At 42.1% G+C, this 13,986-nt stretch overlaps 1 protein-coding gene across 1 annotated transcript in view; it reads right to left on the bottom strand.

Moving 5' to 3' along the window:
- Positions 1–13,986, bottom strand: part of LOC139477672 (sacsin-like) — a 90,862-nt gene that overhangs the window by 59,123 nt on the left and 17,753 nt on the right. The window contains exons 3-4 of the mRNA XM_071260051.1: positions 3,754–3,860; positions 1,414–1,527 (exon numbers count right to left, since the gene is read on the bottom strand). Coding sequence (XP_071116152.1) covers positions 1,414–1,527; positions 3,754–3,860 — 221 coding nt within the window. The remainder of the gene's footprint in view (positions 1–1,413; positions 1,528–3,753; positions 3,861–13,986) is intronic.

Raw genomic sequence — 13,986 nt, 5'->3', positions numbered from 1 at the left:
CTAATTTTAATCTTAATACTTTTTACCAAAAAAAACAACATATGAACAGGTCACTAAAATACATATTTATTATTATGTCTTGTTTTCATGAAGATTAAAAAGAAGAAAATGTTAATTTTAAATTACCTATTATCAGTAAGTCTTAACTTCTAATCTGATAAAATAACAAAAGAATAAAGTTTGGAGGTAACTGTTGCAGTAAAATAGCAATGTAAAATTACAAGGGTATTAAAATGCAAATATTTGTAGAACTACTGAAATGGTAATTTATTGTCTACATATATCCTATGTATTTATGTTTTTCACACACAATAAAGTATTGTGCTTGTCAAATTCACATTGTTTCTTGTCATTCACAAATATGGGGAAATTAGATGACTCATTTAGTAACATTTTTGGTGTCATGATGTTAAATTTTATGTTCAAAAGAAAAATTGCCCACTGAATGTTTTTTTTATATAATAAAAACACGTGCTCACCATGTTCAGGAAATAAGAGAAAAAAAAAAAAAAGATGACCTGAAATAATCATCATTTTACATATCAAATTATTCACTGTAAAATTAGTTTTAAAGAGGAAATTTCATCAAAAAATATTACAATCCATTGATGGATTTGAGAAGATGTAATCAGTTGATTAGTTGCCTGAGTTGGTATTTATAGAATCTTGCCTCATCAATCCTGCTGACAGTTCCTTTGGGCCCTTGTTTTTCGTTAACAATATGTCACAATATACAAGACAATATTTAATTTCCTCTTAATTGGGTTTATAAAATTTGTTTCTAGCGAACAAATATACGAATAACGTATTTACATACACTAAAAAGTGGGCCTATTTAGTGTTGAGCATTGAGAATGATAGTCACGTCGAGACGAATGCAAATAAAGATATGGGCCGAGTAATCCAAAACCATTAACAAATACCAAATCACATTACTAATTCTCAAAACGTTACTCCCATCAGCTTTTAATAGTTAACAAAAAACATAACATGAATGCTAACAAGTGGCTTGCCTGTCACGGAAAACTCGTGTGAGTTGTCTTCGCTAGATCCTTTTTTCCTTTTTATGGTGCAGTTGTCTTAGTGAGCATATTCGAAAACGAGGCTGGGGGGAATCCCGAGTGCTTACTAAACACGGGAAATCTTAAACTACGAGCTCGACTTTTTATGGCGTATTGTTATGGGAGAAAAAATACTCGTGATTAATCTGCCACAATTAGAACTCGGCAAAGCCTCGTTCTAATCGTGACAGATTAATCACTCGTGTGTAGATTTTTCGGTAACAACTGAACACAGTGGTTAATCCTCTATATAAACACAAGCCATTAACAACATAAGATCACTTGATCATTCAGTTCAGGTGTGCAGGCAACTGGGTGACACATGTGGGTTTAGAAAAAGGTAAATAGGAACCTGTAGAGATGCCAGGTACTGCCTATTTGGATCAACTGGAGGCTTGATATCTCGTGCATCATACAGGATTCGCATCTCACTGGCATCAGCATCTTCAGCATTCTGGATCAGCTCCTGGTGAATAGAAAAGCTAAAGGCATGTGAATTTAAACACTGGCGATAACATTGGAATGTCAATAGACATGTCTGTATATTTGAGATGATTCCATTAAAATTTGTCCATCAACCTGTTACAGTTTATTTGTAGTTATCATATCACCATTGTAACATCCCTAACAAAGGGTATGTAAGACCACATCATTCAAAGTATTTTTATTACAACCATGTTTTAGAATATGTTTAATATTAGGCTAAATGTGTCAATAATTGCCAACATCTCAATACAATCAAGTCCCGTTAATCCGACATTGTTGGTTGCATATGATTATGTCGGATTAACGAGTATGTCGTATAAACGAAATTAGGTAGTATCGACGTTTGTGATCGAAAATCGGACAACTACACGATAGATAATGATACGAACATGTAATTAAAAAAAGGAAAAAAGAAATATTCATATTGTAGTGTTACATTGTTAACGGAATATGTTTTCTAATCATGCAACCTCTAAAGTTTAACACACAACAACAGTTACGGATTGTATGACTGATTTAAAATACTTATTAAAGCATAGTCTGGCATGGAAGTCGCTAATTTGAAACTAGTGCCGCAATGCTTAAGAAGGCTGCTTTTTTAGTGGCTAATGTCGACTTCCTGTTAGTAATGTCATTGGTCGGGCAAAGTTCACAAAAGGTTGTCCTCAGCGGTGGCAAGAACTTGTATCCAATTTTAATGAGATTGAGGCAATCTAGGCATGTGATTAATCCTGTTTTGATTGAAACTGTTTATTGTTAAGCAAGTTTATCTCTGCAGCCGTTAAAATATGCAGAAGGTCCTGGGCTGGGGTCCATGCAGGAAGCAAAAGTACTGTAAGTCCCCACCTTGAGTATCTGCCCATCATAAGGGTAATTTACAGCACCGACTCACCTTGAATATCTGCCAATCATCGGGGTACTGGTCCAGCACTGACTCACCTTCATTATCTGCCAATCATCCGGGTACTGGTCCAGCATGGACGCACCTTAAGTTTCTGCCCATCATCGGGGTACTCGGCCAGCATGGACTCACCTTCAGTATCTGCCCATCATTGGGGTACTGGTCCAGCATGGACTCACCTTAAGTATTTGCCCATCATTGGGGTACTGGTCCAGCATGGACTCACCTTAAGTATCTGCCCATCATCGGGGTACTGGTCCAGCACGGACTCACCTTCAGTATCTGCCCATCACTGGGTACTGGTCCAGCATGGACGCACCTTAAGTTTCTGCCCATCATACGGGTACTGGTCCAGCACGGACGCACCTTAAGTTTCTGCCCATCATCAGGGTACTGGTCCAGCACGGACTCACCTTAAGTATCTGCCCATCATCAGGATACTGGTCCAGCACTGACTCACCTTAAGTATCTGCCCATCATCAGGATACTGGTCCAGCACGGACTCACCTTAAGTATCTGCCCATCATCAGGATACTGGTCCAGCACGGACTCACCTTCAGTATCTGCCCATCATCGGGGTACTGGTCCAGCACGGACTCACCTTCAGTATCTGCCCATCACTGGGTACTGGTCCAGCATGGACGCACCTTAAGTTTCTGCCCATCATCCGGGTACTGGTCCAGCACGGACGCACCTTAAGTTTCTGCCCATCATCCGGGTACTGGTCCAGCACGGACTCACCTTCAGTATCTGCCCATCATCAGGATACTGGTCCAGCACTGACTCACCTTAAGTATCTGCCCATCATCAGGATACTGGTCCAGCACTGACTCACCTTAAGTTTCTGCCCATCATCAGGATACTGGGCCAGCATGGACTCACCTTCAGTATCTGCCCATCATTGGGGTACTGGTCCAGCATGGACTCACCTTAAGTATTTGCCCATCATTGGGGTGCTGGTCCAGCATGGACTCACCTTCAGTATCTGCCCATCATCGGGGTACTGGTCCAGCACGGACTCACCTTAAGTATCTGCCCATCATCAGGATACTGGTCCAGCACTGACTCACCTTAAGTATCTGCCCATCATCAGGATACTGGGCCAGCATGGACTCACCTTCAGTATCTGCCCATCATTGGGGTACTGGTCCAGCATGGACTCACCTTAAGTATTTGCCCATCATCGGGGTACTGGTCCAGCATGGACTCACCTTCAGTATCTGCCCATCATTGGGGTACTGGTCCAGCATGGACTCACCTTCAGTATCTGCCCATCATCGGGGTACTGGTCCAGCACGGACTCACCTTAAGTATCTGCCCATCATCAGGATACTGGTCCAGCACAGATTTGAGCTGCTTGATGAGGGTGGGCAGCTCCATGCAGGTGTAGCCATCCTCCTCCAAGTCAGTGTCTGAACAGTACAATGGCATCATGATGAGCAGCAGGAGAGTGGTAGGACATGGAAGCTTTGTCAAAGGACAACCAATAACACACTGTTAATCATTAATGATATTACTGTGTCACTAAATTCATGGAAGTGTCAGTCCATTGCCTACAATGCATCATTAAATTAATGCAACTAGCTTTGACATTTAAAAACAATATAGTAATTATCAGAAACAGACAACACCAGGAATGAAAACTTAGAATACCATGACTTAACAAGGGTATTAGCAGTTCAACTGAATTATAGACTCTTGTTTTCTCACAAACATAGCTCACAGAATGAAAATTGTAAAAATTTCCTGTGTGTAAATACACACATTAGAATGTTCCTTTTTATGTAACTAAGCAATGTTCCATATCCATTATGCAACACCACATCTGCTGTTGCTGGATGAGCAGTGTTGGGACTGTTGTTGATTACATGGTGGTCAGAGATTGCCAAGAACAAAGATGTTATCACAAGCAGTTGCAACTATGGCAACTTTTGTAACTGCCTGATCTACTGCAAAAATCACCTCATCTTGTAATCCCAGACAGTTAATGGCAGGTGTAAAGTAGGAATGTAGGATAGTCAGAAGTATAATGCCTCATGTTCAGATTTCTCCTCATACTCATTCCCGGTTTGGGACATTTATGACGTCATATTTGGTTCTATGACCTCATTAACTGATGACGTCACTACCTTTCTGATGATGTTACTTCTGATTTAACTTCTGGATCTGAGGTCCTTTTTGATACCACTTTTGGTTGATTGTACATGTTGGGCTCACTCCAACAATAAAAAGAATCCAATATCATCTTAAATCTTGACATCATTTCATATGATGCTGTCATTCACCTCTGCTTTTGGTGAAGTTACTTTTGACGTAACCTCCGGTTCTGAGGTCTCCTTTGACATCACTTCTGGTGAGCCGTACATGTTGCACCCTTGACTAACAATGTAGGACCATACATCACCTTTAGAATTATGACTCCAGACATTAACCAATGATTTTCCTGGTGGGTGTGAAGGATTAAGTGAAGAGTGACAGGAGACCTATCACAACACTATATGATGAAGAGTTGTCAGATAAATTAGAACAATGTAATTATGATGTACAGTTTGGATAACTGGTTTGATATTTTGCTTGGGAAATGAAATCTTTTGTAATTATAAATATGTATGCGTGACAATGGAATTACAATATCAAACTATGTTTTATATTGAGGGTGTCTTGAATTTTGTAGGCCTTTGAGCATGGGAAGTTTTCGAAGTTGCAGAGACAGTATCCAGGCCAGCCTCTACCGTTCCAGAGCCTGCTGCCCCTACTCCGTCACCGATCTGAGACCCATCTTCCCTGTCCTTCACAGACTTCAAGTGATGACGATTTCCTCCTGCATTCCGATGACTAGTTGTTGATATTTGCAATCAGTAGTAACTTAGAACATTTGGCCTACTGATATTGACAATGCTTGGGTTCATGCCCTTGAAGAAACGGACTATACCGATGTTGCAGTGCTGGCTTTCACTGACTGAGCAGTGGGTTGACAGGCCCAGAAGAAATGTGTGGAACCATTTTGAAACAGCAGGCTCTCAAACCACAAACCATGTTGAAAGGTGGCACGGAAGGTTGAATAAAATGGACATTCTCACTCAAACTTATGTAGGTTTATGGACATTTTGAAAGAAGAGCAGATGGACAGCAAAATTGTGATCAGCCACGGAGAGAAGGAAGACCTGATGACTGGAACGCAGACTGCCATCCAGTGTGACTTTATTTCCCATCTAGTTGGACTGTAACGTCTTGTGTGATGTACATATGAATTATTTATTGTGTAGAAATCTATATGATGTCCAGAAGATGTACAAAAAGTTATCAAATATGAGATACAAATATCTATATGAAAACTGATATAAAAATGAAATGTTTAAATGCACAATGGAAATAAAAGTTTTGACATGACCCACGCCACCTTGTCTATTGTCTATCCAATCAGTACACCTGACTGCATTCCCTATAAAGAATAGGGGGTTGAGGAGACCAGTCTTTTGGTATATGGTAGAGTGTAGGCAATACAACATCTACTTTGGGGGTAGTTTATTGTCAAGACAGTCTATCAAATGATTAAGCTGGAGTTCAGGGTATTGGGACTTAAATGACTAGGTGATAAAAGCATCAAGGGTTGTAGGGGGCAGGACATGAATCTTAACATGAATCTACTATGGGATAAGACTCTCTGTGTGAGGATTATCGGTGAAAACAACTAAGATCAATGCAATTAGTGTCTTGATTTATAAAAGGGAATTATCTACCAAAAGATTAATTACATTACCAATTTGTTGTCAAAACTAAAGAGTGGGTGGCATCATAACCTGGGTGGCATCATAACCTTGGTGGCATTATAACCTGGGTGGCATCATAACCTGGGTGGCATCATAACCTGGGTGGCATCATAACCTGGGTGGCATCATAACCTTGGTGGCATTATAACCTGGGTGGCATCATAACCTGGGTGGCATTATAACCTGGGTGGCATCATAACCTGGGTGGCATCATAACCTGGATGGCATCATAACCTGGGTGGCATTATAACCAGGGTGGCATCATAACCTAGGTGGCATCATAACCTGGGTGGCATCATAACCTGGGTGGCATCATAACCTTGGTGGCATTATAACCTGGGTGGCATCATAACCTGGGTGGCATCATAACCTGGGTGGCATTATAACCTGGGTGGCATCATAACCTGGGTGGCATCATAACCTGGATGGCATCATAACCTGGGTGGCATTATAACCAGGGTGGCATCATAACCTAGGTGGCATCATAACCTGGGTGGCATCATAACCTGGATGGCATCATAACCTGGGTGGCATTATAACCTGGGTGGCATTAAAGCTTGGTGGCATTATAACCTGGGTGGCATTAAAGCTGGGTGGCATTATAACCTGGATGGCATCATAACCTGGGTGGCATCATAACCTGGGTGGCATTACAACCTGGGTGGCATTATAACCTGGGTGGCATTAAAGCTGGGTGGCATTATAACCTGGATGGCATCATAACCTGGGTGGCATTGTAACCTGGGTGGCATTAAAGCTGGGTGGCATTATAACCTGGATGGCATCATAACCTGGGTGGCATTAAAGCTGGGTGGCATTAAAGCTGGGTGGCATCATAACCTGGGTGGCATTAAAGCTGGGTGGCATTATAACCTGGGTGGCATTAAAGCTTGGTGGCATTATAACCTGGGTGGCATCATAACCTGGGTGGCATCATAACCTGGGTGGCATTAAAGCTTGGTGGCATTATAACCTGGGTGGCATTATAACCTGGATGGCATTATAACCAGGGTGGCATTAACCTGGGTGGCATTATAACCTGGGTGGCATCATAACCTGGGTGGCATCATAACCTGGGTGGTATTATAACCTAGGTGGCATCATAACCTGGGTGGCATTATAACCTGGGTGGCATTATAACCTGGATGCCATTATAACCTGGGTGCCATTAAAGCTGGGTGGCATTATAACCTGGATGGCATCATAACCTTGGTGGCATTATAACCTGGGTGGCATCATAACCTGGGTGGCATTATAACCTGGGTGGCATCATAACCTGGGTGGCATCATAACCTGGGTGGCATCATAACCTGGGTGGCATTATAACCTGGGTGGCATCATAACCTTGGTGGCATTATAACCTGGGTGGCATCATAACCTGGGTGGCATCCTAACCTGGGTGGCATTATAACCTGGGTGGCATTATAACCTGGGTGGCATCATAACCTGGGTGGCATCATAACCTGGGTGGTATTATAACCTAGGTGGCATCATAACCTGGGTGGCATTATAACCTGGGTGGCATTTAAGCTTGGTGGCATTATAACCTGGGTGGCATCATAATCTGGGTGGCATTATAACCTGGATGCCATTATAACCTGGGTGCCATTAAAGCTGGGTGGCATTATAACCTGGATGGCATCATAACCTGGGTGGCATTATAATCTGGATGGCATTGAAGCTGGATGGCATCATAACCTGGGTGGCATTATAATCTGGATGGCATCATAACCTGGGTGGCATTATAATCTGGATGGCATTGAAGCTGGATGGCATCATAACCTGGGTGGCATTATAACCTGGGTGGCATCATAACGTGGGTGGCATCAAAACCTGGGTGGCATTATAACCTGGATGGCATCATAACCTGGGTAGCATTATAACCAGGGTGGCATCATAACCTGGGTGGCATTAAAGCTGGGTGGCATTATAACCAGGGTGGCATCATAACCTTGGTGGCATTAAAGCTGGGTGGCATTATAACCTTGGTGGGATTATAACCATGGTGGCATTATAACCTGGGTGGCATCATAACCTTGGTGGCTTTATAACCTGGGTGGCATCTTAGCCTGGGTGGCATTATAACCAGGGTGGCATCATAACCTGGGTGGCATCATAACCTGGATGGCATCATAACCTGGATGGCATTATAACCTTGGGTGGCATCATAACCTGGTTGGCATTAAAGCTGGGTGGCATTATAACCAGGGTGGCATCATAACCTGGGTGGCATTAACCTGGGTGGCATTGTAACCTGGGTGGTATCATAACCTGGGTGGCATTATAACCAGGGTGGCATCATAACCTGGGTGGCATCATAACCTGGGTGGCATTAAAGCTGGGTGGCATTATAACCTGGGTGGCATCATTATCTGGGTGGCATTAAAGCTGGGTGGCATTATAACCTTGGTGGCATTATAACCTGAGTGGCATCATAACCTGGGTGGCATTAAAGCTGGATGGCATCATAACCTGGGTGGCATTATAACCTGGGTGGCATCATAACCTGGGTGGCATCATACCCTGGGTGGCATCATAACCTGGGTGGCATTATAACCTGGGTGGCATTATAACCTGGGTGGCATCATAACATGGGAGGCATCATAACCTGGGTGGCATCATAATCCAGATGGCATTATAATCTGGTGGCATTAAAACCTGGGTGGCATTAAAGCTTGGTTGCATTATAACCTGGGTGGCATCAAAACCTGGGTGGCATTATAACCTGGATGCCATTATAACCTGGGTGCCATTAAAGCTGGGTGGCATTATAACCTTGGGTGGCATCATAACCTGGGTGGCATCATAACCTGGGTGGCATTATAATCTGGATGGCATTGAAGCTAGGTGGCATCATAACCTTGGTGGCATTAAAGCTGGGTGGCTTTATAACCTTGGTGGGATCATAACCTGGATGGCATCATAACTTTGGTGGCATTAGAACCTGGGTGGCATCATAACCTGGGTGGCATTATAACCTGGGTGGCATCATAACCTGGGTGGCATTATAACCTGGGTGGCATCATAACCTGGATGGCATCATAACCTGGGTGGCATTATAACCTGGGTGGCATCATAACCTGGGTGGCATTATAACCAGGGTGGCATCATAACCTGGGTGGCATTAACCTGGGTGGTATCATAACCTGGATGGCATCATAACCTTGGTGGCATTATAACCTGGGTGGCATCATAACCTGGGTGGCATTATAACCTGGGTGGCATCATAACCTGGATGGCATCATAACCTGGGTGGCATTATAACCTGGATGGCATTATAACCTGGGTGGCATCATAACCTGGGTGGCATCATAACCTGGGTGGCATCATAACCTGGATGGCATCATAACCTTGGTGGCATTATAACCTGGGATGGCATTATAACCTGGGTGGCATCATAACCTGGGTGGCATTATAACCTGGATGGCATCATAACCTGGGTGGCATCATAACCTGGGTGGCATTAAAGCTTGGTGGCATTATAACCTGGGTGGCATCATAACCTGGGTGGCATTAAAGCTGGGTGGCATTATAACCTTTGTGGCATTATAACCTGGGTGGCATTAAAGCTGGATGGCATTATAACCTTGGGTGGCATCATAATCTGGGTGGCATTATAACCTGGGTGGCATCATAACCTGGGTGGCATTATAATCTGGATGGCATTGAAGCTGGGTGGCATCATAACCTGGGTGGCATTATAACCTGGATGGCATTATAACCAGGGTGGCATCATAACCTGGGTGGCAGTAACCTGGGTGGTATTATAACCTGGGTGGTATCATAACCTGGGTGGCATCCTAACCTGGGTGGCATCATAACCTGGGTGGCAATATAACCTTGGTGGCATCATAACCTGGATGGCATCATAACCTGGGTGGCATTATAACCTGGATGGCATTATAACCAGAGAATTTTGTACAGCAGAAATGCGTCCTGAGATAAACATGACATTATTACCAGGAAGAACTGTATGTATGCATTGCCATTTCATCCTTATGCTTATATTATTTTTTATGGGGAGATATGGGTAGAAGACTTATCGGGTGAGTACAGAGGTCAATACTGACCAGTACCTGTCAATAGTGACATGCCAGAAGTTCTCCTCTCAAAGATGGAGTCAGAAATTTTGCATCTATAGGAATATTTATAGCCACATCTTGTAAACCTCTTCCTCTTCACCACTGACAGAATTTGTTCTATCGGTTGTCGTGGATGGTTCACAAAGGGGGTCTCCATGATAGTGCTACCACTGGCACAATAGATCGGGAGGCTCAGTTACGTTGAGAGGTTCTTCCCTGAGCAGTGGTAACAATCTTGGAAACCACACCTGTAGAGCAACTAGGTCTAGTTCTTGGCTCACCCGAGGCAGGTGGTGAAGAGATTGAGATGTGGGGTGTGGTGGTGATCCATTTGAATTCCTTGGAGACATAGTCTGCTAGTCTGTGTTGTTTGAAAAGTATGCGACATGCTTCTATTCAACAATTCACCAAGTCTGCCAAGGCAAAAAGTCTCATCAACCAAATTGTTTTGACCTCATTCGCCCTTTTTCTTGTTGTGTTCAAACAAGCTTGTAAATGGTGTAACTGGCTAAGGTAAGATCCTGGAGAGATGTAAGCATACCTAGACAAGACATCCACCAATGGCGTGACCTGTTGACATTGTTGTGTAGCATTTATATATTCTATATACCGTATTTTCTTGAGTATAGTGCGCACCCATGTATAATGCGCACCCCCCTCTAGCGGGTTCAATATTTTGGGAAAAAAAAAAAAATTGTATATTATACGCAGAAAAAATTTACACCGTACCCTTTCAGCGAAGTCCGGCAAACGAATGGGTGATGAAAAACTTTGTCAGTACAAATTCGAAATTTGAGAGAAAAAATCACCAGACATGTTTCTTAACCGTTTAAATAGTATTTATTGTTCTGCTAGGCATTGTTTTATATCCCGGGATAAAGATTACCTTGTGTATTTTCTCGTAAACTAAGCCGGAAACAGCAATCAGCTGTACACACGTTTTCTTGGAATCGACCGGTGATTCGGTCAAGACACACCCAATGATATAACTTTATAGGATTTTTTAATGCAAGGATCGGCAAAAATTGTATCTGAAACTATTTTTTTTATCAGGAATAATATATTTCATTATTTTCTTAATTATATGCAGCCTTTACTAAACATATTTAAAATAATAATAACCCTAAGCGAAGCAGCTGATCGCTATTCCGGGTATTATTTTTTACATGGAACCAGTCTGACCAGTCACCGTCAAGGCTCCCGTGCACGTGATCGCGAGAATTACGTGTCTACATAGAATCGTCCAACAAAAACAAATCTGACTTTTAACGAATCAAAGTATGGCATTTATGATATATGTATCCATTCTCTGTCAACTAAAATTCCTTTCAAGGCGTCAATAGCGGTAATCTGACCGTGGTTGCTGTTAATAACGGTGAGTTGTGCGATCTTCCGATCACTTCACACATGATTTCGCGGAAATTAATTAAAACAATATTAAAAGGAATTTTGAATAAAATTAATCAAATAAGTTACAAACATGAGTCCATATATACAAAGAACACTTTTTTATAGCCAGACAGTGTAATTACATGAATAATTTGCGAACTTCAGTATGGATTTGTTGACATGGTATTTCCGGTGTTACGTGCTCAAGGTAATGTCTTTCCATGGGGGAAAAACATCAAAACTCATTAATTCGTGTATAATGCGCAACCCCTTCTACACAGCTGTGTTTTTTTTGGAAAAAAGTGCGCAGTAAAGTGCGAAAATACGGTAGGTAAAACTGTGTTATGAAAATATCGTATGTATCGCGATACATGCTTTCCAAATCGATGCATCGTATCGTGGGCTGTGCATCGGGATACAATACTGTATCGCCGTATCGTTACACCACTACAAGGAAGTGACGTCACCATAACCAGAACTTACATCATCACAACCGGAAGTGACATCACCATAACCAGAACTTACATCATCACAACCGGAAGTTATGTCACCATAACCAGAACTTACATCATCACAACCGGAAGTGACGTCACCATAACCAGAACTTACATCATCACAACCGGAAGTGACGTCACCATAACCAGAACTTACATCATCACAACCGGAAGTTACGTCATCACAATGAGAACTTACATCATCACAACCGGAAGTGACGTCACCATAACCAGAACTTACATCATCACAACCGGAAGTGACGTCACCATAACTAGAACTTACATCATCACAACCGGAAGTGACGTCACCATAACCAGAACTTACATCATCACAACCGGAAGTTACGTCACCATAACCAGAACTTACATCATCACAACCGGAAGTGACGTCACCATAACCAGAACTTACATCATCACAACCGGAAGTTACGTCATCACAATGAGAACTTACATCATCACAACCGGAAGTGACGTCACCATAACCAGAACTTACATCATCACAACCGGAAGTGACGTCACCATAACTAGAACTTACATCATCACAACCGGAAGTGACGTCACCATAACTAGAACTTACATCATCACAACCGGAAGTTACGTCACCATAACCAGAACTTACATCATCACAACCGGAAGTTACGTCACCATAACCAGAACTTACATCATCACAACCGGAAGTGACGTCACCATAACCAGAACTTACATCATCACAACCGGAAGTTACGTCATCACAATGAGAACTTACATCATCACAACCAGATCTGGTATTCTGGTATATGTGCACACCGTAGATGAACATGAATACCTTTTGGAATATGTGCACAGCTTAGAGGAACATGTATACCTTCTGGAATCTGTGCACAGCGTAGATGAACATGTATACCTTTTGGTATATGTGCACAGTCCAGATGAACATGTATACCTTTTGGAAAATATGCACAGCCTAGATGAACATGTATACCTTCTGGAATATCTGCACAGCCTAGATGAACATGTATACCTTCTGGAATGTCTGCACAGTCCAGATGAACATGTATACATTCTGGAATATGTGCACATTCCAAATGAACATGTATACCTTCTGGAATATGTGCACAGTCCAGATGAACACGTATACCACTTGGTATCTGTGCACAGCCTAGATGAACATGTATACCTTTTGGAATCTGTGCACAGCCAAATTTCTTTATGCGAAGTATTTGCTGAGATGTTTAATTTGTACTTTTTATGACATTACTCATTATCACTATTCGGTACTGAGTCGCACCGCCAAGCCAGACTCCTGAATTCAAAGAACCTTCAGTGATATATATTTATTGAATCTGTGCAAAGCAGTAATTACCTTGTAGTGAAATTGCACATTATAAAGATCACTTGGTTAGTTTTCAAACTGGCACTAATTCAAATTGGCTAGATGATCACTTTCATACCGTCATTGCATAGATATATTTGTTGCATAAGGATTTCATATAACTGATTTTGATAACATTTGCATGGTTGTTTTCCTTGGTGAAAAAGTTCACACATATCAATTTGGACTCATGTAAGCTTGGGGTCCAAGCTTCACGTAACGGAGGGAAGTTGTCATAGCGACTGATTTACGACATCCATTGTCTGAAGAACATTTGATTGCAAAGGCTCATTACCCTGGAGCCATGACATCTATATGCCTTGAAACACTTAATTGCTGTTATTTATTAGATGCTAATCCTACTGTTTACATTTATATTTATTACTTACTAAATGTCAGGTGACCTTGGCTATATAAGCCTTGGTCCAGAGAGAAGAAAAAAAGGTCTTACC

This window comes from Haliotis cracherodii, unplaced genomic scaffold, assembly GCF_022045235.1.
Source record: "Haliotis cracherodii isolate W230 unplaced genomic scaffold, xgHalCrac1.p SCAF_1, whole genome shotgun sequence".
NCBI lineage: Eukaryota > Metazoa > Mollusca > Gastropoda > Lepetellida > Haliotidae > Haliotis > Haliotis cracherodii.
The sequence above is the reverse complement of the archived record's forward strand: the minus strand, read 5'-3'. Positions and strand labels throughout refer to the sequence as shown.